Source organism: Epinephelus moara, chromosome 10 (assembly GCF_006386435.1).
Source record: "Epinephelus moara isolate mb chromosome 10, YSFRI_EMoa_1.0, whole genome shotgun sequence".
NCBI classification, from domain to species: Eukaryota; Metazoa; Chordata; class Actinopteri; order Perciformes; family Serranidae; genus Epinephelus; species Epinephelus moara.
Genome location: NC_065515.1, coordinates 25,540,809 through 25,568,252, shown reverse-complemented (window position 1 = coordinate 25,568,252; position 27,444 = coordinate 25,540,809). Strand labels below are relative to the sequence as shown.

The window sequence follows — 27,444 nt, the reverse complement described above, 5'->3', positions numbered from 1 at the left end:
TCTCTGACTTAATTTAACTGTCTCTCCTCTGTATCCCATATTTTTACATTTCCTTTACTGTTTCTTATGCTTTCCTCGACATTCTTTAACTGTTATTTCTTCCCAGGGATCTCTACACCCAGTGGGTCAGTGATTAGTCAAACACAATCTTCCCACCCTCCTCCTCCTCGCACTCACCTCTAGTAATGGATTTCACTGTGTAACCCCTGTGCTCCGTTTGTTTGTGTGTGTACGTGTCTGTCTAAACACCACTGGGTTTGTGTTAGGTTTTAGGAGACACATTTCCCCTCTATCCTGCTAACTGACACCCTCACACCCCAATCGCCCCCCCCCACCCCCACCCCCGCCGCTGATACCCTACAGTCCTCTGGGGAAGTGATGTCACCGGGTCAGGAGCGTTGTGAGGAGTGACGGCATTGATGTAGGGTCTTTTCCTGCGTGTCAAATCACCATGTATGTGTTAACCCTGTTATTAAAACTCTTTAGTATCATCCGCAGTCATGAAAGGCCGGGCCTGACAACAAATACTTCAGCAGAGAGCAGCACCAACATCTATTTCTGGGAGGCATTTTATGGACTGTTTAAGATAGGCATTCAAGTTACACTTAGTGAAATGCCAACATATATAAACATATATTTACTTTCCGTCTCAAATCAGGAGTATTTCAACCATGGGCAGAGTCATAAAAGCTTTAGCATCTACTGTTCGGACTGAACCGTGCCTGCTATGTCTTTTCTAAAATTTCCTCAGACTCACAGTAATGCAGAAACAATTTCTTGTTCGAAATAAATATAAGAACTGTATATTTAGCATGAGGTTATGGGGTGTTTTGGCACCCAGTAAGCCTTCAGACTAATGCATGTATCACCTAAACTGCCCAGCTGGCTTCTGACGTCAATATGACACTAGATTCTTTGACAATTGTGTTGAAGGTAATTAAAATGTCTTACAGTGTTATAATTTCATATTGTGTGGATATAAACATTATGACCGTTTGCATACATTGGGTTTTATTCTCCATAATTACAACTAAATGTCATTATTTTACATCAAGATGACGTTGGCATGAGATGTTTAGAAGATGTTGGATCTTGGCTACTCAACGACACAACTTAAAACCAACAAAATATCAGATATCATCTGTTGTCAGTGTTCTACGTCAAATTGACATTGGCATTTGACGCCCTGACTTCGAATTTTGGTCACCTGATGTCACAAGCTAAATTCAATCAGTGGTACAGTGGTTAGCATGGTTGCTTCACAGCAAGAGGGTTCCTGTTTCGAACCCAGGGTGGAGTCTGCATGTTCTCCCCGTAACAGCATGGATTTTCTCTGGGTACTCCGGCTTCCTCCCACAGTCCAAAGAACTGCAGGTTAGGTTAATTGGTGACTGTGGTGAATGTGCGCGTGAATGGTTGTCTGTCTCTATGTGTCAGCCCTGTGATAGTCTGGCGACCTGTCCAGGGTGTACCCTGCCTTTCGCCAGTCTTCTGCTCTAGAGTGGGTGACCAACCGACAGCTACTAGTTCAACGGCATGGCCAAACACAAGTATGACGCTTTATGTGTTAAACTGCCTTGACCTTGAACTAATGTCTAAGAGGAAATCTGGACCCACTGTCCTAGATAGTCTTACATTCTCTTATTATTACCTAAAGCAACACCCACAGATCAGTACAGCCCCTTGCATTTTTTTAATAGTGTTCTTTTCAACCAGAATAGACAAAGGAAAAGGCGTAACACAAGGAACAAGGAAAACTAACAAGAATACGTAATTTGATAACTAAAGATGCTGCTACACTGAAAAAAGTCAGTGATTTAAAACAATAAGAAAACCTACCCATTCAAATCCACGTATGATGTTCTCTCCACATCATCTCTTATTTCTCCTCTTGCTTCCTTCCTCTCTTGGTCCACTCTGAATCTCTCAGTCCTTCTCTCTGACAGAAGCCTCTATTGTTGCAGTCAGTGAGCAGTAGTAACACGAGGACCCAGGAGGACTTGTTCTTTCTCCATTGTATCCTAATGCAGTGCCTAGTTGCCCTCCCTCACTGTTCATTCCCAGTGCGGTCACAGGCCACTGGCAGCCACAGACCCCAGTCAACCTCAGCCTCTGGTGGCCATTTTGGCTCTCTGTCAGTGAGAGATCATTACATGCTGCAACCACACATGCATGCACTTCTCCTATGATAATTAAGGTACATTGTCTAGAAGTGGACTCCATTATAAATCACTGCCCGACAGTTATTGTTGGTTGTTGCAAAATATCAGTGTACATTTCACCAGCGTTGCATCCGATAAAGCTACAAAATACTTTTGCAACATGCTGTATTTATGTTTCGCTGAGTACAAATTCTGTGGTACCTTTTGTAATTGGAAGTGGGCTGACTAATGCTGAGCAGGTTTTGTTTTCTCATGGTCTTTTTTTATGATCTGTGGCAGACTCACTTCGAGGGAGGAAATACAGTCTCGTGAGGACGGCGACCACACGATTGTCTATTGTTTTCTCCCTCTCATCCTCTCATGTCCATCTGCTCTTTTCCAGACCCACAAGTGTCTTTGATTTGTTTTGTTGGACACCTTCCCTTCAAACACACACACACACACACACACACACACACACACACACACACACACATCTAATCCATCTAACACCATACACATGTTCACAAATACTCAGCACAACAGTTCAGTATCTCTGTGAGTCACTGAGCTCAAGAACACATTCACTGCAAAATAATGCCCTAAAATAACCTTAGAATAAAACTACAAATCAACTTTAAAGAACTATGGCAGTGTTTATGCACATTTTAGGTAAGATACTACAAATCACATAACCTCTAAATCAGATTTAGAGGTCAAATCAGATCAGATTTTTAGGTTAGGAGCTAAAACTTGCAAAACCACTAGCATGTTCCTTTTAAAAATAACCTACTGCCTTTAATTTAAATATTGAGTAAGTCCTCAAACCTCCAAAAATTGTCTCTTAGCTCATTGTTGTTTAAAACTCAGCACAGTTTCAAACATCAAAACACACATCTAACACGCTGAGGGGCATCCCCAATCAGGATCCAACAGCTGTGGCCTCATCTTGCCGGCAGCTCATCTCCTCTTCACTCAGCACCCACAGCAGCTCCTGCAAACGAAACCCTGAAATCTAAAATGTCATCGGGATCCGCCCCTTGCCTCCTCACCCTTAAAGTCCCATCCTTTCTGTATCCCCCCCCCCTCCAACAAAGAGCGTTGAGTTTCACATCCCCTTAACCCCAAAACTCAACACAGACCCGTCATCCCAGCCCACAGCTCCTTGATGAGAAATACCCAAGTTTACATGCAGAGGGCCGAAAGATTTGTTCTGTAATTAAAACATAAAGCAAAGTACAAACCCAACAATGAAATCTTGACCTAAATTTGTTTGTTCTGGAATACACAGAGCATGTGCTACAGTTGTAGTGTCACGCCTTTTAAGTTGTTTTTGGAGGTATTTTAAGGTACTTTAAAAATGCAAAAAGTTTGAATATTTAGGAGATGGTTTCAGTATAGCAATGATGCCTCAAATTTTGTATCAAGTCTAGCAATGGGGTGTGGATAGATCACACATTGACAGTGAAACAAAGGAGAGAATTGTGGATGCTTTGGCATAAACCAACTTATCACCACCTTTGTCACTGAGATGATGCTTTTGCATTGTGGAGTGGCACTTGGTTCATTGTTGCAGTCTGTTGGTAATGTGCTTCAAATAGTCATTTTTGCAGTGGAGAACCTCGTGTTCAGAGACAGAGAGAGGTGGAGGGAAGGATGGACGTGAAATGAGGAGTATTAACAGTTCCTGCAGAGACAGCAACATAAGAGAGACTCATCGTTTTGATAGATTATGAGTTTTGAAGGAATGCAGTCTTTTTGTCTTTAGTGCCAAAGTGAGCTTCTTCTTGAGGATGATTAAGTGAGACTCTGAGTGATTCATCCATTTTTGTGGGTTTTACATTCAACCTCCTCAGCTTTCCCTCAAAACTCTCCCTTTCCTGTAACGATAGATTTGTCAGCAGCTGTCAAACCTTAGCTCTTGTCTCTAAGCCAGTGTATGTGTGTGTATGCATCTCTGTTTCTATCTATAGTGTGTAAAACCATAGTAGTTAACAATGTTGTAGGCAAGACCACCTAAACTGAGACCAAGTCATGACCAAGACCAGAGTGTATCCGGACCATGATAAGACCAAGTCTTTGCAAGGTTGAGACCGTGTCGCAACCAAGACCAGACCAGTGTGATTCCCACAATACATGACACACTTATGATAAAATGTGGAACATGCACACCATAGTCACTTCCCAAACTGATCTGAACGATCCACATTCCTGTAAACGCACCCACAAAAAACAAAAGATTCCACTTTGTTCACCTCTTTTATTGCCCTACTGGGTGTCTGTGGGAGGTAGAGCGGCTCGTCCAGCGAGTTGTCCACCAATCGGAAGATTAGCGGTTCGATCCCCGGCTCCCCCAGTCTGCATGTCGAAGTATCCTTGAGAGAGATACTGAACCCCAAATTGCTCCAGATGGCTGTTCCACCAGTGTATGAATGTGTGTGTGAATGGGTGAATGTGACTCATAGTGTAAAAAGAGCTTTGAGTGGTTGGATGACTAGAAAGGTGCTATACAAGTGCAGGTCCATTTACCATTTACCATGTGTGTATGTATACACGTACAATGAGAAATAGCTTGATAAATAATCAAAAGGCATTGAATTGAAGAAGTGAATTTTATGTGTGAGAATTTTAATATGTTGTCTATAAGCAAACACACGCAAACACTAAGGTGCTGAAATCAACTTCACCGTCTTTATTAAACACTCCTTTCTTGCACAAGCAATTTAGTGATATCCCTGCAGTTGTGGTCTTGACCAGTCTTGAAATAATATCCCAGTTCCACTTTGTCCAACAAGACAAGACAGAGTAAAAATGTGGTTGAGTCCGAGACAAGACCAAGAACTTCAAAAAGTGCTCTCAAGACCAAGGCCGATCTCGTGTCCTACAACACTGTTAGTTAACACAGATCTATCTTCAAATGTTCTATGTCTCATTGTTGCAGTCAAAACACACACAAACCTGCCCGCTTCATCCTGTCATCAGTATCTGGTTCATCAGTTTACCATCTTAGCCTCCTTTATGTGCCCATGCATGTGTCTATATGATAAGTATTATAAGATAATATACAAACTAGTGTTTATACAGCCGTTTGTTGTGTGAGTTTGAGGCTTTCTAAGTATGTCGTTGTTGCCTTGCAGATATATTTGACCTCTTCTCATTTCTCATTTTCATATCATCTAATTTTTATGATCCTTGGGCTAATCCAGAGCTTTTATATTCCGTATCAACGCCCACATGAGTCAAGGGAAAATTTGGTAGATCCTCTGGTTATGAATGTCTCTGGTAGGGTGGATGCTGCCAGTTCAAATGCTGCGTAACTTGTCTTTCTTACTGTCTTTGATATAATCAGATTAGGAAAATTGGAGTTTAAAGTGACGTTAAACCATTTATATTTTACTTTCTCTGCTGGCTTGTTTGCTCACATCTCTTTCATCACTTCCAAAACAGCTGGCATTCAAAGTGTCTCCAGCAGTCTGCTTCTCACTGTCCTGGCACCACCCAGGTGTGAACGTATGCAACCATATGGATGTGAATCAGGGTGGTGCTGGAAAAAGAGCATTGCTGCTTAGCAAGCGCTTCTCCGAATAAATAATGAGGTTGGAAAAAATGTAATTGGACAATGAATCAATGTCCTTGATACCTTGTTTAAGTTCTGTGGTGAGGCTCGCCTTTCTGTTTAGATCTGGATTATATATCGGGTCTCGGAGGGAAAAGCCTCTCCTTGTAATTAACTATTATAAAACATTACACAGAGGGCCCGTGGCGTTGGTGTGTAAAATAAAAGGCCTGAACAGCCATCCACTGTTTACACAAATAGCAACCGCACTTGGCTCTCCCTGCCTGGGATAGCTTACACACACAGACACACAGAAACAAATGGATACACAAAAACAAAACTCAAGTAAGACTTTTGGAAAACCTCAGATGTCTCACAGCGATTATGTTATTGTAGATGAGTCTTTCCTACCCATTTCTCTCTTTAGACATAAGTCATTTCTGCTGCACTGGACAGGATACAGACACTTTAATATGCATCTCAGACACGGCTTTCAATCCAAGTCGACTTGAGTGAAATGAAATTAAAATAAAGAAAGCAGCAAGGGCCGATTTGTGCTTTGGGCTGAGCTGGTTCGGTTGAGGCCGTTCTGACTGGCCAGAGTTGTAATTTGCCTGCAGGGATCCGGCTGCATTGTGGCGGATCGTCTGCTCTCCCTTGTCATTTACTTGTCTGTGTGTGGCTTGACGTTAGTGTGGATGTGTGTGTCCGCCATCCCCTTGTGACGCACAACCAAACTAACCTCTCGGCCGCCTGGACATACTCCAGCCCTCACTTTGTATCCTGTGTGTGTGTGTGTTTTCTCCCATGCTCCAAGCTGGCTTTTCATACTCTGCTCCGTTATATCCAGACCAGTTGCAGCCCGATCAATCATCAATCCCTCAAATCATTCAAGTAGTTTTCACAGTGGCAGCTTTTTTATGACAAGACTCTCCTCTTACAGTGCCAATGCCAGACATGATTTTCACCTAAAGAGATGAAGCGCTTTGCCAAAGGAAAAATATCTGAAGATGTAGCAGTTTGTGAGCTTGTGGCTTGATGAAGGGGTGCTAAGCCGTCTGCAGGCACACCGCAACATGAACTCATTATTACCGATTTCCACATTTTAGTAGGAAATTACATATCGCGAGGATAAAATCTGCTTAAACCTGTATTAAGCTGTAAATGTAATGTTACCGTATCTCCAAGGAATCGGCAGTATGCAGACCACTGCTCTGTAGTCCTGTGTGTGTGTACATGTGTGTCCACGTCTGGAAAGCCCATTTAGATCTGTATGGACGGGGGTAGAGGGAGAGAGCTGACCTTGGCCCTGTAGTCACTTAACACTCCTCAGAGAGAGAACCTAAAGACCCCCATACACACACCAAACTTGCACACCCTTGGCGTAACTATGTGTGTTTTGTGTTTGAGCCCACATGGATGTCCATTCATTTATGTGTGTGTGTGCATGCGTCATTGTCACCTTGTTTTCAGTTGCATCTTTACGCCTTTTAAGTGCAGTTGTAGAGGCGTAATTAGTGTAATTCACACGCTGTTACATCCCTTGTAAACTACCTGACTCTCGTCAACGAAGGCAGCCTGACACGGTTGGATGATAATGATGCGTTAAACCTCGAGAGGTTTTGTTTTACAGTTAAACACAAGTGAAACGAAGCGGTGTGTTTTCATGAAACGGGATCAAAACATTAGCTTTTTAAATGAAGTAGAGTATTGTTCAATTAGCCTAAAGTAGCGGAACAAGCATGTAGATCACAGCGATAATATTAAGAAGTCAGAATCCAGATTAATGTTTATTTGTGTTATCATTACTCTGAAGACGACATCTCTCCACTTTATAATTTAATGTATTAAGTATTTTCCAGATTTCACAGTGTGGTCAGTAACAAATGGAGAGCTTCTGTTTGCCATTACTCGAGCAGCAGTGTCTGAAGTACAAGGATGTACTTTCAATCAGCCAATAGCTACAATATGGTTCTTCTCTGCTTGGTTTTGTGTGTGTGTGCATGCGCAGTGGCATCATGCACACCCCCTATATATTGTGGTTATGCCTGGTCTTAAAGTCCCCATATGGCACAATTTAAAGCACATGACACAGTGATCTCACACTGAGCGAATCGCCTGCTGCTCAGCATGTGGTTTGTGTGTGTGTGTGTGTGTGCACACGTATGAGAGAGTGTATGTACAAGGAATGAGAGAGGTGAGAGATTTGTGTAGAACACGACAGAGGGAGGGAGATGAATGGATTTAAATAGAAAGGCAAGAACAGGGAATGTATGTAGCAAGAGTCACCCAAGGAGGTAGAAGTTGTGAAAGCGTGATCATCAACTCTTTCTCTTTCTCCCTCTCTTTCGTTCTGCATGTGTTTCAGATTAGGGCTCATGATGACATCTCTCTGCCATAAACAGGAATAAAGTCAAACAGCCAAACATTAATTCCTAATGCGGTTTACATCTGCGCTGTGAATTGGGATGTGTGTATATGTGTGTGTTTCAGATCTGTGCCTTTGACTTGAGTATAATTTATCTTTAGCCAAGCAAAGGGAGCCCTCTTTCTGGGTTTAGGATTAGCAACAAGAAACGGCTCCTTCCTTCCACTGAGGTGCAACTCATTGGTTTTGTCTAATATTCAAACAAAGACTGCCCTCTAGTGGAAATTCCATGTATTGCAGCACACTTGGGCATCTGTAACTCTGTCTGCCGAAGTCATCAGATCAGAAATACTTTATTGATCCCCAGGGGGAAATTGTGATACGTTACATTCACTCTGATATATCGCACAGAGAGTAAGAAGAAAGTAAAAGTAAGAAGTGTGTAAAAAATATGCATTGTGCTACAATGCTTTAAGATGCAGTATACTTTGCAGGATATCCCTAAGAACAATGTTTAGACTCTTTCAGAAGTAATCCACCTCAATCCTCACTAGAAGTGTTTGGTGGTGTATTTCTCTGCAGAGACTCTGTCCTCTGCCTTTCTGTGTTTGGGAAGTTTATGGCCGTGCACCCCCATAGTGCTCAGGTGAAGTCAGCCCTTAGGAAAAGGAAGCAACCAGGTGCCAGACTGTGAGCAAGAGGCATCCAAGCAACACAGTGCAGAGAAAAAAAAAGAAGAAAAAAAAGGAAACATAGCAAGGCAAAACGCCAAATGTAATGAGAGTGAATCTCGGGGTGGCTTTTACTTTCGCTTGTAAGTTAACAAACAGCAACCGTCAATCCTGCATAGTATACCTTTAATTCTAGTATGTAAAGTATATAAAAAATACAAAAATATGGGTATTATGCTTCAATGTATACAATTAGTGTGGGAAGTTTTTAGCATAATGCACATATTTTTTTTCTTGCTCTTCCAGTTGCAAAAGTGTGTTTTAACTGAGATATCTGTAACTAACCTTAAATTTCTCTCCCATCTGTCCTCTGTTGTTGTTTCTATGTGTCAGGGACGATTTTGATGAAGAGGGATTCTGCCAGCCGTACAGAGGCATAGCCTGCGCCCGCTTCATCGGTAACCGCAGCATCTTCGTCGACTCGCTGCAGATGCAGGGCGAGATCGAGACCCAGATCACAGGTGAGATTGTCTGCAAAGAAAGAAATTAGTTTTGCTCGTACTTAAGAATCTCAAGAAAGGTCTAAATATACCTCTACTTTTACAGTAGGTTGCATTCATTCATAACATGCATTTTATGCCTGCAGCACTTTGGTTTTTCTTGAGAGTTTTTGTGCAATTTCAACTAGTCTAAACAGATTGTGTTTAAATGTGCTTTTTCTTAAGCTTCTGGTGACGATTCACTTTAAAGAGGTAGTTTGGATTTCTTTGGAATGGGGTTGTATGGGGTACTTATCCATAGTCAGTGTATTACATGCAGTGGATGTTTGTCGACACGCCTTCAGCTTGGAGAGGCAGGCTGGAGTCAGACACAGAAGCAAAGCAATGTACTGCTGTGGATGGGGTCAGCAACAAAACATATTTTAGCCACCTAAAAAAAATGCCATCTAAAAAAGTTAAAAACAGTTTGAATGTGTGATATATTGAGAGTATTTTTACTGCTTAACCTTTTTCATCAGACATCGTAAAGAGAGAGATATAAAAGCTTAATTTTCCTGTTGGAATTCACTATCTGACCTTAAAGTAAAGCAGTGAAAATATTCTAAATATAGAGTACACCTCAGCTGATGTAGTTTTTTTTAAGGTGGGATTTTCTTTAGAAGGCTAAGATGAGTTTTGTTGCTGCCCCCATCCACTGCAGCAGATTGCTTAGCTTTCATGTAGGACTCCAGCCTGCTTCTCCAGACTGGGGGCGTGTTGACTGACATCTACTGTATGTAATACACTATCAATGGATAAGTATCCCATGTAACCCCACTTCAAAAAATCTGAACTATCCCTTTAAGTTTAAACATCCTGTTACAAATATATGCACCTTAGTTGAATGCTGCCAGATCAGCAAAGCCTCACACTGTTTATGACAAACTAGTTGTTCCTCTCTTGTGGCTGACGGCCAGAGGAAAGCTGACAGCTTGCTTTTATCCAGTGAGTTCAGTAGTTCAACCATCATTTAGCAATTCTTGACTATCCAAACCCTGCTCTCACACTGTATGTCTCCAGCAACCAGAGCTGATAGAGCATCTTTGTAAAACTGCCTTCTCCTCATACACTACATCAATGCAAACCGTCTATGAATGAAAACTGCTTAGATCGTGAACTTTAATTAATACTGTGTGCTGTCGGAAGAAAACAGGACGTCACTTATTGAGTTTAAAGGAAGTTCAGCAGGGTCACCGCTCTGTATGGAGCACAAATGGCCCACATACTGTTTCGTACAAGTCTGCATCTCTGCTTCTGTGCTTTTGTTTTGTGTGTTTGCATGCACATGTCCTCAGAGGTCAGTTTAATGTGTGTGTTATTGATTACATCCGTGCAGCTGTCAGCATCTCCCCTGAACAGTTCAGGGACAAAGAGGCCCCGAACTCAGAGTCTAATCTGAAACATCAAGGACGAGTGATAATTAAGATTTATGATGCGACACGGTCGTAATAAGCCTAAAGTCGGACTGTAAATCATACATTTCATACCCAGAACATCCACATTCAGTAGCTATTCACCCATCTTGGTTTTTAATATCACTTTCACTGATCTTCATTTTACTGGAGCAACATTTGCTGTCAGAGCATTTGGATAACAGCCAGCTTAAGTTATCCACATTTTAATGGCTTGTCTTCTCCTTCACCCCCCACAGAGCTGCTTTACTGATAATCACAAGCACAGAAAAGCATATGTTTGCAATAACCGTACAGCATGACTATGAATCATACATTTACAGCTGCAGTTTTCATTGTCAGTCTCCCGCTTTGATCCTTCATGTGTTTAGATGCTCAAAAGTTAGCTATAAAGAGAGCAAAGGATCACTTTTAAATTCCTCTCGTCAAGTATTTTTGATGAACTTTGGAAAGAGTAAACAGCACTTTCATCTCTCCTCTTTCCAGCGGCCTTCACCATGATCGGGACATCCAACCATTTGTCCGACCGTTGCTCCCAGTTTGCCATCCCTTCTCTCTGCCACTTTGCCTTCCCGACGTGTGACCGCAGCTCTGGGACCGACAAACCTCGGGACCTGTGTAAGGATGAGTGTGAGATCCTGGAGAACGACTTGTGTAAGACAGAGTACATCATCGCCCGCTCCAACCCCATCATCTTGAAGAGACTGAAGCTGCCCAACTGTGAGGACCTGGCTGCCTCTGACAGCCCCGAGGCTGCCAACTGCCTGAGGATCGGTATCCCCATGGCCGAGCCTATAAACAAGAGTAAGACATGGTCAACTGCTGACTGCATTATTATTATCACTGCTAATAGAGCTTATTATTATTACTGTATGAGGAGAGGCATCTCTGTGGCTTCTATTCTAACATTGCTTATTGGTTCACCCAGGTATGCTCTGATATTACAACCAACTCTATTGGCAAATTGTGGTGTGCAGATTATTTTTTGGTAATTTGAGAATTATTTAGTCTATTAAATGTCAAAAAGTAGTGAAAAACACATCCATCACCACTTCCCAGAGCACAAAGTGACGCATTCAGATTCCTCGTTTTGTCCAACAAACTGTCCAAAACCCCAGGATGTTTATTTTACTGTCATGCATGAGAAAGAAAATCAGTGCATCTGCATGTTTGATAACTGGAACCAGCTAATGTTTAGCATTTTTGCTTGAAAAATGAGCCAAATAATTAATTGATTATCAAAACAGTCAAATACTTTCTTTTGAATCAACTAACACTGCAGCTTTAGCCAAACTCCAGAATTGCCTGCAGAAAAAAAGAATATTCTGATGCTAAAATTCACACTGACCCTTTCACAACCTTCATATTATTTATTTATTCATTTTTAAATTATTGCTGAATTTGATATTCTGTCAAAATAGTTGTAAAGATTTTTGAAAGCCATCAAAAAAATGTATATTTAACATCTTAACACACAGAGGAGACTAAATGTTCCCTTTAACAGATTATCTATCTCAAGCAAGTTTGTTTTACTCAAAATAATTATAGTTTCATCTTTTAAAGTTGATTTTCACAGTTTATATCAATGAATAGAAAAAAACAGCTAACTATCAAAAAAGGAGTTGTACACTTTGAGAAATTGTAAATTAGATATGTTTAGTTGTAAAAAATATGTCAACATTAAAACCCAAACTGTTAGGAGAATGACTAGCAGTCAGCTTTTTATTGGTGTCTAGGATGTAGTCTAACATAAAGTGTGTGCATGAAAGCAAACGGTGATGACTTAAAGGAAAGAAATTTAAGGTTGGCTTGCGGGAGGTTGATTAGGACTTGGCAAGCAGAGGCCTGCTGAGCAGCTGGCCCACATGGAGTCTGTGAAGGACATTCTTGTGAAAGTTTTGTTGTATGTAATTGGTAAAAAAAAAAAAAAAAATTCTCTGTAGACTGTCAGTCCTAACCCTTACCAGCAGATCAACAGAGAAATACTTTGCATATCTGACCCTGTGAATTATATGTTAAGCTCCATCCATTACCGCCTACTCTAAAGAAAGAAGGAAAGTGCAAGCCTAATAATAATAATAGCATACTAGCCAAACTAATGATGCCTTCCTCTCCTCCAGATCACAAGTGTTACAACAACAGCGGGGCAGACTACAGAGGGACAGTCAGCATGACTAAATCAGGCCGCCAGTGTCAGCCGTGGAACTCCCAGTATCCTCACAGCCACACCTACCTGGCCGTCCGCTACCCAGAGCTGAACGGAGGGCACTCGTACTGCCGTAATCCTGGGAACAAGCTCGAGGCCCCATGGTGCTTCACGCTGGATGAGGGGGTCCGCATGGAGCTGTGTGACATACCCGTCTGTGGTAAGAGACTAGAATGTGTTGTGTATGTGCTAATGAGATTCATATTTTATGATCGCCTTCATCTGTTGTCCAAATGTCCCGTTATGCAAAATCTCACACTGTTTTTCTTAATTTCCAAAGTGTGTTTTGACAGTATCTGGTGATAATTTACACTTTTAAATGATCATTCTTATTCTGTCATTCAGTTATTATCAGTATACCACAGGGCTGCAACTTATAATTATTTTTGTGATTAACTATTATTTTTTTGGATAGAAAACTTTAGAAAAATAGTGAAACATGACCATCGCTATCTCCTAAAACCCCATGACATAGATTTCTTATTTGTTTTTTTATCAGCAGTCCAAATAATGAATTGATTTATCAAAATTGTTGCAGTCATATAATGAACTACAGTATATAGCCTGTCTGACATTATTCCTCTCGCTCCATCCATCCCACAGACCATAAAGACAAGTCTGGCGGCAGCAACATGGAGATCTTGTACATCCTGGTTCCCAGCGTGGCGATCCCATTGGCCATCGCCTTGCTCTTCTTCTTCATTTGTGTGTGCCGCAACAACCAGAAGTCCCCCAGACCTCCTGCCCCTCGCCAGCCCAAACCAGTCCGGGGACAAAACGTTGAGATGTCCATGCTCACAACTGCGTACAAGCCGAAGGTAGATCAGTCACAGCACATGACACTGCGGTGGTGTGGTGTTTTCTCTAGGTCCGTGTTTGCACAAGGAATAAAATTAGAGTAAAATTAAACACACAGACTTCCATATCCTATGGAAAATTTAAAAAATAGCATGAGCACGTACAAGTCAAGTCTGATGGACTCACTGACTGGACAGATTTCATGATGTCATCCTGCATCATCAGTGCTATACGGATCCATGAATCAAATTCTGGAGACTGACAGCGAGTCAAAAAGAACTCAGGAGGAAGGAGTTGATTATGAGGGTTGTTCAGTTGTTATTGGACCATGTACTGTTTGCCATGTATAAATACAAAACAGGATAAACATATCGAAAGTATAAACTTCCTGCCATCTCACTGCTTTAGTCCTGCTAAAAACACACTCACAAATTCTGGACTCTCCTGTGTTGGATCTAGATCAGTGCTCTGTTGCTGTGTTTGTCTTTTTAAGCCATGAGAGCAGACTGAGTCAGGAGTCAAAACGCTGGCACAGCTCCTCTGTGTGTCAACTGGGATGCGTCGCAGCATGCTGGGGTTACTGGCTTCAGTGTGTGTGTGTGTGTGCGGTGGGGAGGAGGGATGACCTGTCTGAGGCGGAGCTTCAGATCTCTATCATCTGTGCTCAGCAGGTCCAGGAATGTTCGACTGCAGCTCTTTTCCTCTCTGTTTATTTCTCTCCCACTGTCTCTCTTTCCACATCTCTCCGTCTCACTTAATCCATCTCCCTTTGTTGCTCTTCTTCTGTCTCTCCCTCCATCCCTTCCACCTCCTTCGCTCTCTCCTTCCTCCCCTCCCTCTGTCACAGCACCTCTTTGTAATGTAGATCATCGAGCCGCTGCTCTGCCAGCCAACACGTAGCTCACACAAGGATCTGTATCGTATTTCTTCCAAGGTTGCACACTCAGTCATATCATGTCTGTTTATCTTTTTTCCACATAATTTCGGTGGTGTTGGGAGGATTATATAGACAGCGTGTCTGTTTGTGCAAAGCAGAGCCGATGCTCAAGGTAATGTGTATAATATTACCATCACCAGCTATAGAAAGAACCGCAAAATGTCACAGAAGTGTCAGAAGCCATTAATATCTCTGGTTTATTTAATTTTTTTTTCTTTTTTAGCCATGGAACAAATGTTTCACCGACCTAAAAAGGGAGTCTTTCCTCGCTGCGTTTAGATGACGGCCTTGTATCTGCAGAGAGTCAAGGATACAGGAGATCAAAGAAATCTTTTCAGAGTGACAACCATGCAGTTATGGAATTATACAGTGAATTTCAAATGGTCTTTGTGGACAACGAGGGCCTGAAATATGGTTCACACATATCAGATCGCATAGCCATCCATTTTAAGATTTCAAAACTTAAAAAGAAAAAGCTTTACAGAAATGCAGTTCTCACGTCTGTTCCCAGTTTATGCATCTAATCTAGGACCAAGACAGTTTGGGTCATTGAGGATTTGCTTTTGATTTTTACCTTAAAACCTTTTTAATGAGTCATAAAACTTCAATTATACAGTAATTTACTGCCAAGCTGAATGTCTCTCTTATCTACAACTTTGTCTTGGTGAGACTGTTACCCAGCATGCTTTGCTGCAGGGTCATCCAGGGGCCATTGCCCGTGACAATCCATTTAGACACACATAAACACTCACACACACACACAAACCTGCGGTGGTGTGAGGAGGATCTGAGGGTTTGGGTGTGGGGAGGAAAGAAGGGGTGAAACAAACCCATAACTAAAAACATCTGTGCCTCTCATAACATCAGCAGGCCCCCACACTCACCTCACACACACACACACACACACACACACACACCACCCCCCTCAGAGCTCATACAGACGTGTGTGTCTCTTCACTGCTCACAGAGGAATTTCATTATTCATCTCAGAGTTCCTGGAATCTGGAAATCTCTGCCAACCTGGCTTCACCTTTTATCTTCATGTACAGTCACTCACACAACCACACACACACAACCACACACACACGCACACACGCACACACACAGCTACTCTCACATTGTAGAGCCGTCCAGGTGATCTCAGCAAGAGTGAGATCACTTGGACAGCTCTAAGATGTGAGAATTTAGTTCAAGTCCTGGATAAATAACCATATGAATTGGGACAAACAACTCCTGCACACTTTTTTGTGTGCTCGCATGCGTGTGCACGGACACACACACACACACACACATACACACGCCCACACACACACAGATTGCTGGTAAAATCTTGATAGTGTATCTCCTAGTCGTGGTGTATTCATTTAACAGGGACAGTGCACAGCTACTTAGCTGCATCAGAGTTGCAGAGTTAGCTGCCCAATGTATTGTGGTTTTGCTTCAATTACGGTATTTGTTAAAATAATTTAAAAGAAACAACTTAGCACTGATGGTCGCATTTTGTCAGATATATTTCTCATTGATGCCCACATTTATTTGCCATCGCATTACCTCATTATTCCTCATGCCATCATAAACAAATTAAATATTTTCCTTTCATCAGTTTTAAATAGTAACTTCACATTTAATCCACTTTTCTTAAATGATTAAATTCACATTATTAGATTACTTTATCATGCTATCAGTTAAACCTGATCCGACTTTGTAGTGTTCATTAAAAGAGTTATAAATACAGAAATCAGCTGTCTGGGTTTGAATGCATTTGCTGAATTGTTACAAGGGCACATTCAAGCTACAACACGGCAGTAAGTTGCTCTTAAATTAAGACGCAGATTTCATCAAGTCCAGCTGAATTATAAAAAGTTTGTCCTGTTGGATTTAGCTGTACAAACACACCTCTGGTCTGCGTCCTACTCAGAAAGAAAAAAATTGGCCCCGCTCATAAAGACAGCTGTGGCTTTCTCTGTTATTTCTGCAGTGTATTTTGCACTTTTACTGGCAGAAGAATTAGGTGCTAACTCTTCCTAAAGGCTGCTAACCTGTCAGTTACATGACGTTTCTAAGCTGAGAACGTGTTGCCAGATTTCACAATTTTCCCACATTGCTTTCCAGAGGCTTAAATGGAGTCATTAGGAGATGATGTAATAGGTTGAGTATGATTATAACAATTATCAGCTCTCTGGGCTGTACTTTTTTTTTACAGCTCAAACACATATCTGATGTTACATTAGGCAGTTCGCCTGCATCGATTTAGAAGCACCAATGTAAACCTCATGTCAACATGTCACTTTTCCATGCGAGGATAATGGTGAGGAAAGAGTACAAAGAAAATAATGATCTAATTTTTTCTGTCACAACTCTCTACCCACTGATCTCACTTCTTCTGTTTTTTTTTTCTTTCCCACCTCCTCTTCTTCTCCCTGCAGAGTAAGGCCAAAGAGCTTCCTCTGTCGGCTGTGCGTTTCATGGAGGAGCTTGGAGAGTGCTCTTTAGGGAAGGTCTACAAGGGTCACCTGTATCTGCCGGGCATGGACCAGGCGCAGCTCGTGGCTATAAAGACCCTGAAGGATGTCTCCAATGCTCAACAGTGGAATGACTTCCAGCAGGTAAACAACGGATCCCTCCCTCCACAGCTTAAAAAAGACCTGTAAACATATACCATTGGTGAGGATATAGATGCAAAAATGAAGCCGTACAGAACCCTTTTAGGCTAAATAGGAAGTCATTTTTAAAGACGTGCTTCTAACTGGCAATTGTGTCGGGATCTGGTACCAAAATAATCTACAGTTTTAAAATATAACTTTCCCAGTGGAAAGGTCCCTCTTCCCACAAGACTTGAAGCATGACTTGGTGTATTTCCACAGAAGGTAAACGTAGTGGGCGATGCCAGACTGTATATGGCTGAAAGTCGCTTGAAATAGTTCCAAAAATAAACTGTGACTACTGGCAGATTGTCCAGGTAAATTTAGATGTTGAAGTAGGCTGAAACAGATGACTTGTAAAAACATAATCCTCCCTTTCCATGCACAGAGAGTGAGGCTGACCTGGACTGCCAGCATTTAAAGTGATAGATGCAAAGATTTGTATTTTAGGTTTGAAACACTCAGCCCCAACAAACTTCTGACAGCCACCTTTCAAAGCTGCAATGTTTCTAACTGAAAAAGTAGGCTAGAAGTCTTTCCCCAATCATATTTGTTTAAAAGAAGCTCCTTATTAGGTACTTTTTGTTTCCCAACACAGGAGGCTGCAGTGCTGACAGAGCTGCAGCACCCGAACGTGGTGTGCCTGCTGGGTGTGGTGATCCAGGAGCAGCCCGTGTGTATGCTTTTTGAGTTTTTGCCCCAAGGCGACCTCCACGAGTTCCTCATCATGCGTTCACCGCACTCTGACGTTGGCTGTAGCAGCGATGAGGATGGCACGGTGAAATCCAGTCTGGATCATGGAGACTTCCTGCACATGTCCATACAGGTGGGATATGAAAGCAGTTTTAAATCTCCATATTTATTTTTACATGACATGTTTCTCCATCCACCTTGCTCTGTACCAAATATACTTCACAGCTACTTCCTCCTTAAATGATTGTTTTCTTTCTGACTAATCAAACCCAGGTGGCTGCTGGGATGGAGTACTTGGCCAGCCACTTTTACACACATAAAGACCTTGCAGCTCGGAACATTCTGGTAGGTGAACAGCTCCACGTCAAGATCTCTGACCTGGGTCTCTCCAGAGAGATCTACTCCTCAGACTACTACTGCGTCCAGCCCAAAACTCTGCTGCCCATCCGCTGGATGTCCCCAGAGGCTATCTCTTACGGCAAGTTCACCACAGACTCTGACATCTGGTCGTTCGGAGTTGTTCTGTGGGAGATCTTCAGCTACGGTCTGCAGCCCTATTATGGCTTCTCCAACCAGGAAGTGATGGAGATGGTGAGAAAGAGGCAGCTGCTGCCCTGCCCTGAGGACTGTCCACCAAGGTATGAATGAATTATGAGAGGGTGATACCAACGTAGTGTGACAAAGTCCACAAAACTTGCTGTATCTTTGTTCTGAAGGTTAGGTTGCAACCAGACCTAGAGTTGTCTTGCTTTGGTCCGAATCAGGAACTAATTTTGTTCAGAGTTGCATAATTGCCTAGAGTTGGTTCGTGTTCTCACGGCAGCATTTACAAGCGGACCAGATCAAATGCCTTGCGTGAGAAAGCTGCTTTTAAATGGTCAGAATTACAGGAAAAATCCAGGAAGTAAACAAAACGTTGAAGAAGAGTACACTAGCAAGATAAATGCAACACTTTATGATGTCATAATGGAGGAACAACTACGCAGGTTGATTTTAGCGCTGCTCATTGTGGACTATATTACTTGCATTGTTTATTTCAGTCAAACCATACAGTTTGAAAACGAGGCGCGGCTCCAACTAGAAAACAATGTCTTGATGCATTAGATGCGTCGAATGCACATATTAAGGCAGTACAGGAGGAGGTGCACATTAACAATCCTCTGGGACTGTAACATGCTCATGTTTAACCCAAACAATGTTGAATGTGACTGCAGTTGGTTCGGATCGAGGTCAGAACATGTTCTCACCACACCAGAGTTTGTCTATAACTGGAACAAGACCACCTTTTCAAGAAGGTCTTGTTCCGGTTGTTTTGGTGCTCAACCGAGTGCGATTGCTGTGTTCACACCTGCCCAAACGTATTGCACTTAGGGGGCAAAGGAACTTGAGCTCGATTGAACCGAACCAAATAGGGCAGATGTGAAAGCACCCTCATGTGGCAGCATATTTTCACCTTTAGTTTCCTCTTGAAGTCCCTTACCTTGCTGTGTTTTAAAGGCCACAGCTAATGGTTTTCTAATCAGTAATTCGAAACAAACACTGATTTAATATCCAAACACCAACAACTTAAAACTCCTCAAGTCACAATCACAAAGGGGGGAATCACAGCTCTTCAATATTTGTGATTTCACATCTCTCTTTTTATCATGAGCAAAACCAGTTCATTTCAAACCTTGTAACTACCTGCATACTTCCATGCACCCTTTATGTTGAAATAAACTCATCCACTAGATGGCACTACAGGGCAGAATCAGAAGTTTCTGACAGCAAGAAACATGGCCCCTTTAATCAGAGTCATCCAGCACCACCTGCCCCTCCCAAGAGCCATTAACCCAGCAGTGCCAGCAGCTCCGCCAGCACAGTGGAGAAGGTCGTCTATGAGGCCATTAAATACATTTCAACATGTGGTTGGGGAGAATTCTTCTCACTAAATTACTTCTACGTCTTCAGCTGGCTTTAAATGGCAGACTAGGCGCTTGTGGTGGATTGCTGCCTCACTCTGTTTACGCTGGTCATTTTCGTCGGCGCCTGCTGGACTTAATCCTTTGATACAGACCTGTTGTGTGAAGAAAGTCAATACTTTTCCTGGCAATTTGGCTTTTGTTAAAGCTCTCCCCTAACAGCCCTCTTAAGGAGTACACCTCCATGCCCAGTTTGGCCACTTCATCAAACAAGATATTCCTTTCTTCTGTATACAGCCAGCACCGAAGCATCACATGCTGCACGGTTTCCATCACTTCACACTCCATACATTTCCCATCCTGGTGTTTCCCTACCAAGTGTAGTCCACTCCACAGCCCACAGTGCCCCTGACTTAATCTAGTCAGCTTGATTTCATCTTCTCTATTTAGCTTGGCAGTACTGTGTCCATTAACCCTTGGCTGAATGAAAAGAAGCCTGCCCTTTTGCTGCTCCTCCCACTCTCTCTGCCACTGCGTAATGATTCCTTCTCTAATTTAATTACCACCCTCACTCCTACCAGTAGAAACCCTGGTATCTGTACTTTCTCGCCTTAGTGCAGTCTCATTTCCCACTATTCCTTTCATGGGCTGGCACCCATAAGAATCCCACTCGAGATCCCTGATGGTCTTTTGACCCATCTGTATAAATTTCTGATTCATTCATTCGCCTTTTTTTTAAAATGTCTTTGTCGCTATACTCCTCCTATGATTTCTGGTTGTACTGCTCCGTAACTTTTAAATAAATTCTTACAGTTTCCTGATAACTAACAAACTCTGTTGTCTCTCAGGTTTTATGGTTTGATGACTGAATGCTGGCAGGAGGGACCATCACGTCGAACGCGCTTCAAGGACATCCACGCCCGCCTGCGATCCTGGGAAGGGCTTTCATCCCATGCCAGCTCCAGCACACCCTCTGGTGGTGGAGGCAACGCCACCACCCAAACCACCTCGCTAAGCGCCAGCCCCATCAGCAACCTCAGCAACCCCCGCTACGCCGCTGCTGCCGCCGCTGCAGGGTACCTCTACCCAGCACAGGCTATCCCCACACCGGGCCAGATGGCCCCGATTCAAGCCTGGACGCCCATGGCTGTTACGCAAACCCACCAGCGCTTTATCCCCGTCAATGGATACCCCATCCCACCAGGATACGCAGCTTTCCCAGCCCACTTCCCTCCCCCGGCTCCACCAACCAGGGTCATCCAGCACCACCTGCCCCCTCCCAAAAGCCGCTCACCCAGCAGCGCCAGCGGCTCCACCAGCACGGGTCACGTCAGCGGAGTGCCCTCCACCACGGGCTCCAACCATGACGCCAACACGCCGCTGCTCTCCCACTGCATCATGCCAGGGAGCGGCGGAGGGCAGGTTCAGGTGTACGGACAAGTTTCCCAGAAGGGAGTGGGACAACTGGACCACGCATCACAAACAGCGCTGCTCGCTGCTGATTCTGATGTACTGATGTACAACGACTCGGTCATCACCGCAGACCTGTAGATAGATTAGAAGATATTCACACTCTTTCTGCTCGGGACCCACATCTGAGGTTTAGCCTCTCACCCAGGGACCCAGTCTAACAACTCTGGTCACATGGACCCTCAACAGAAACTGCCCTGTACGCACATTTGAGTGTGCGAGAAACACTGCCGCAGCTACACAAGTATATACACAGCTGACTCTCTAATGCCTTATTGTTTAAAGCATGTGTACTTACCACCATGGTGTGAAAATGTTGTGTTATTATTTTAACCTCTTTGTAAATACGGTACATAAGTCCTGAATGAATGAGTGAAATACAAAGATATATATTCAAAAGAACTTTTTATTAAGGAAAAACTTTAAAGGTGAAAAGGTAGCAAGTCCATCCTGCGTTTGTGTCACAGTCGGACAAGAAGTTCCTGTGTCAATGGACTGTTTCATGCATGATGTGAAGGAAACACTGACACTCATACCATGACTTTAAGGTGCCTTTAAGCAGCGATGTGACTTGCTTGTTTCTTGACGTGTAAAAACACAAAAAATGTGTGTGTACATTTGTTTGTACAGTAAAAGAAACAACATTTAGCGAGCAATAACCGAGCGAACAAAAATGGGAACAGCAGACTGAATAACTGAGAAGCTAAGCAGCTTTTTCTGAGAAAACCAGCGCGGACCTGCTTAAACACACCAGTATACGAAGGGTACAGGTGGCCTGCCTTTTGGGTTTCTTGTAGAGCAGGCAGACAGCTACAGCTATGTGACAGCTCCCCACTGAAGCAGCTTGAATTAAGACAGATACAGGTGATAAGTCTGTTACAAATGCTCATCCAGGCACTGAGATTCGGCGTTTTCACACAAAATCCCTTCAGAAATGACACCTGAATGTTTTTTGCGAAACCTCAACATGATTATTTGACACTTTTGCAACATGGTCACAAGCCTCTTTGCCTTTTTTAAAATGTCAGTACACGACTTCTCAGGCGGAGGAACACGGACATACTTCTTATTGGACAATAAACTCTTCATCCGCCTTCTTTCTCCCCCCAATCCACTCTCTATCACCCTCACCTATTTCCCCCCACCCCCTTCTCTCCTCTCGTACCGTCTTCCAACCCTCCCAGCGGACATGGCATCTAACTTCAAAAGCTGGACAGCACAGCGCTCATATCCTCCACAGTTTGACTGGACCGGTCTCAGGGCACAAACATTTCACCACGCGAGAGCTGGGGTAAATTTACTGTCAGTGATGTAAAGTTAAAATTTCACCCTCATGAAAGAACAATTTTATTGTAAATTGGATATGGACTCTAAATTTTTTATGGGAGAGTTTTTGTAGTATTTGAATTTTGAAGGAACCTTTGAGGAAGATTTTATTTAAAGGACTCGTCTTCATGTCTGTGTCCCTTCACTTTCCTGTTTTCCAGCATCTGTGTTGTGCATAAAACACCTTTCAGGACAGGGAGGAGAGAAAGTACTCAAAGTGTGGAGGCTGATGGTAGATAATGTTACCACTACAAAAATCAGCCTCATGAACATGAACCGAACCACCTATAAATATTATATTTGAGGTGCTTACATGTATGGCCACTCTGTGCCTGAACCGAAGAATGTTTGACCTAATCGAGGATCAATTTCATGAGCTGGGTACAGACTGTATCACAATGTGTGCAGAGATTTTTGGTTCTATATCAGTAAATGATCAATTGCAGCTTTTAAAAGCAAACGAACACGATGAATTTGCCCATATAGTTTCTTGTGAGTCTCTAAAATCACAGCTGTTTTTATATTTCAACACGTCCAGCAGCAGGTAATCATATATTTACAAGAATATTCTTTTGATATGAAGAATTAGGTAAATGATTGATAATTCTCAGTCCTGTAATCACACAAATTATGCCTCAGCTGTTATTATGATAGTTGAACAGAAGCACGGTTAAATATGAAGCTTTTGTTGTGAAGAAAAAAGGCATAGAAACAGCTGCAGTGAAAGAACGGTTTGTGATTTTAGTTCCCTTCTCCTGTACCTTCTGTGTAGTAGACAATCATTGGGTTTGAATGGTCATAAAAGTGTCCCAGACATGTTGCACTCTGCTGGTTTTAAAGGTCCACTGTGTAAGATTTAGCGGGATATATTGGCAAAAATGGAATATAATTTTAAAAGTTAGTTTTCTTCAGTGTATAATCACATGCAAGTAAGAATTGTTGTGTTTTTATTACCTTAGAATTAGCCGTTACATCTACATAGGGAAAAAGTCCTTGCCTACAGGGATGGCCATATTGCGCCACCATGTTTCTACAGTAGCCCAGAACAGACAAACCAAACACCGGCTCTGTATAGGATCATTCATGGTTTCACATTGGCCACTGTAGTTTGCATTCCCTCCGTGATGAGACCATTGGAGTCAGACTGCTTTATTCAGTGTTTTTACCATTTTAAAAGTTTGTTTTAACAGAAAAAAGTGAGTACAAATAAAGACTTCTACCCAGGAGAAGCTTCAGCTGGTTGCAATCCGCAATCCTCACCACTAGATGGCACTAAATCCCTCTAAATCTTACACACTGTTCCTTTAACAGACTTTAAGTCTATCACTCAGTGGTATTTGCTAATCTAGAATGACACAAGGGTACTCTGATAACTTTTTACTGTGGATGTGTAAAGCATCAAGTGCAGTGAAAATGGCTCGTTCTCTACAGTGCCTTCTTTTTTAATAATAGGGCTTTTGAGTTGACATTTGTGAAATGTAGATAGACAAGTCTGTGTTCAGTATTTAGTTCATGTACCCTTAAACATTTCAAACCATGGCTACTTTCTGATATCACTACAACTGCAGACTAAAATCAAAATAAATCAGATTTTATTAGATTTAGATTTTTAGCATTAGATTTTAGACATTAGACCCTAGCCTTTGTTTAACCTGAGATAATTTATTCAAACCAGTTTTGGTCGACAGAAGCCGATAGTCTGCCGTTAGCAAAATGAAGGGAGAAGATTGTTTTTGTTCCTCATGTCAAACCGAGTCCAAGATTATTTGAACGGTTTTAAGTTAATTTTCCCATTGAGGTTTTATTTCATCGCTGTCTTTCGTCTCTTTGTATTTTTGTTCCTCTGAAGCAGAGTGAGCTACCTTTGCGTCTGAGTTCGTACATGTTCCATCCAGCATTAAAGGATTTATGTGTACTAATATAGCAGTGCAAAAACCACTTGTACACAAGACTGTGAATCTTAATCAAGTCTAGATATTTTTGTATTTGGCAGAAAAAAAAAAAGTTTTTTGAATTCTAGATCCATTCTTAAAAACAAAAAAATACAAGTACATTATATCTTAATAACAGTGTACCCGTTGCAGGTTTACATGCTTATCCTTTTGACCAAGAGGCCTTGTCTTTTGTATTTTGTCTGAACATTTTTGCACAGATGTTTTGTATTGCAAAATCATTTATTAAATGATGTTGTTTGGTTAAAGTTGGAGTCAAAATGATGTATATTCATGGGCATTTAAAGCTAATTTGTGGGGTTTTATTTGATTTTGGCTTGGTGATCAGAATTGTAATGGCAGTTTTAATCCACTGGGTGTCACCAAATTACCATTTCTGTGGATTTAATGAAACTTGTGTGCCTCAATGTTGTAGTGGCCACAGTTGACCAGGTGGTGGCGCCCTTTAGCTATGTGATCAGTGTCGGTATGAGCATCATAACAGCTGGAAATAATATTAGCCTAGCTAGAATTGGGCGAAAATGGAAAAATGACTCCAGTGTAGTCTTACTTGTGTAGTGTGTGTGTGTGTGTGTGTGTGTGTGTGTGTGTGTGTGTGTGTGTGTGTGTGTGTGTATGTTTACTGCCCAAACTCTCATTTTGCACACTGAATGAGCCAAAACAGCTTAAAGTGAAGCAGAGAGGCTGTACGTATGTATAGTATGCCAAAAAAGATGTAATTGCTGTACGGGGATGATTATTTGTGCACAGGGCCCTCTGGTAATTAAGTTGTGTGTGTGCACATAAAAGCAAAACTGTAGTCTAGAGAAGAAGAAAAAGAAGAAGAAGAAGCTATTAGTGTTGAAACAGAATTTGCCTTTCTGGAACAGTTTGTATTATGAAAATGTTCTGCGAGCAGCAGCAGCAGCAAACTAGTAAACTCCCATGACTTCTTCATTAGAGGCACAGATAGCTCTGAAACTATTGGATATGATTTCTCCCAAGGCAAGAACAAAAATCATTTGCTGTGCTTTGTAAGTGCAGCCACAAAGAGTGAGAAAGAGGAGGAGGATGAGAAAAAGGGAGACATCTGTAGTTGATAGACTGCTGTGGTGCAAGAGAGACACACATCTGTTCTGATCTGAGCTGTCAGCATCATGTCAGTGTCAGAGACTCAGAGTCACTCACATCCTGGAAGACATTCACATCCAGGATTGAAACTCTGAGCCGATTTTGTCAGACAGAATTCCAAACTTTTAAAGATACGAAACTCACCCCCCTGTGCATAGTTTTGGAAATGAACAGGTCAGAAGACTCCTGGGTTCAAACTGATGTCAATTTAGTTTATAGAGAACTTGTGAATGACTATATTTGGGTTGCAAGTAATTTCTATTTTCATTATTGATTAATTTGTCAGTTTTTAATTTTTTCAGTCTGTAAAATGTCAGTAATAAAAATCCCCATCAAGTTACAACATGACTTTTTATATTGCCAACAGTCCAAATTCCAAAATATTAACATTCCAATAACATAAAACAGATGAAAGCATTTTTTTCTTAAATATCTCACATAAAACCAAAAAATATTTGGCTTTTTTTTTACCTTGATAAATTAACCAAATAATAAATAAGTCATCATAATTCTTGTTAATTTATTTCCTGTGGACTGACTAATCATTTATTGGCCAATCATATCAGTCCCTGTATTTCAGTGTATTTTTCGATAGCTTCACTGGTTTAGCAGGGGTGTGTTCCGAATTGCACACTTTGAACTACTAGTAGGTACTGCTGTTGCCCTTAAAAAGTATGCACTGTTGCATCCAGTATGCACACAATCAGGACGTACTACTTCCTCAAACCATTACGCCCCGAACTTTGATCTTTTTACTTGTATATCCATTACCATGGAGATAAAACAAAATGCGGTTCACCGAGCTTGCCAGAGACGGAAAGCTTGACAGCTTGACAGCTCATTGAAAGCTGTCAAGCTGTCATCTGTTTGTGGCTCAGTCGATGTGACGTATTGTCCGCTGTGCAGAGGATTGTGGGTCAGAACAACCAGAAAAGCATGCTGGCTTGCATACTGCAGAATCAGACCAGATGTAGTAGAGCATCCTGGTATTTTTGACATACTGCATTTGACATACTATGTATTCACACATACTAAATCTTTTTCTGGCATACTATATAGTATGGTAGTATAAATATTGGAACGCACAGCAGGTGTCTATTTGAGGTGGCTGTGGTTTAGGCAGATGGTAGGAGGCAGGTTCAGCACTGACATGACATGTGGGGTTGGTGCCGCTGACTATCAATGGCACCTGTGAGAAAACTTTGGAGGCCTTTGACCTGGACGGGGCACACCACGAGGAAGACGCCACAACATACACACCCACTTCTCCACACGACATGCCCACTTTACCACAGGACGAACACACTTCAGTCACATCTAAATGTTGCGTTCTTGTATATAATTTTTAGCCTACATAATTTAGTTTTCTTCAAGCTGTGCTGTTTTGTGAACTATTTGAGATTTTTGCCTCAAACTGTTATTTAGATTAAACCACATGAGTAGTGTAGAGTGGAAATCACAGCTGGAGCTGCTAAGAACTAATAGACAATGATTTTTACGAGGGTCACAAGCCAATATACACTGAACAAAAATACAAACTCAACACTTTTGTTTTTGCTCCCATTTTTCATGAGCTGAACTCAAAGATCTAAAACATTTTCTATACACACAAAAGACCATTTCCCCTCAAATATTGTTCACAAATCTGTCTAAATCTGTGTTAGTGAGCACTTCTCCTTTGCCGAGATAATCCATCCCACCTCACAGGTGTGGCATATCAAG

General features: G+C 42.0%; 1 protein-coding gene across 2 annotated transcripts in view; it reads left to right on the top strand.

Annotated features, from left to right (window-relative positions):
• Positions 1–24,860, top strand: part of ror1 (receptor tyrosine kinase-like orphan receptor 1) — a 152,763-nt gene extending 127,903 nt beyond the window's left edge. For both annotated transcript variants that reach the window (XM_050055511.1, XM_050055509.1), the window contains 8 exons: positions 9,130–9,257; positions 11,174–11,491; positions 12,808–13,053; positions 13,497–13,711; positions 17,055–17,234; positions 17,869–18,096; positions 18,237–18,601; positions 20,713–24,860. In XM_050055511.1, coding sequence (XP_049911468.1) covers positions 9,130–9,257; positions 11,174–11,491; positions 12,808–13,053; positions 13,497–13,711; positions 17,055–17,234; positions 17,869–18,096; positions 18,237–18,601; positions 20,713–21,415 — 2,383 coding nt within the window. In that variant the 3' untranslated portion in view covers positions 21,416–24,860. The remainder of the gene's footprint in view (positions 1–9,129; positions 9,258–11,173; positions 11,492–12,807; positions 13,054–13,496; positions 13,712–17,054; positions 17,235–17,868; positions 18,097–18,236; positions 18,602–20,712) is intronic.
• The last annotated feature ends 2,584 nt before the right edge of the window (positions 24,861–27,444 follow it).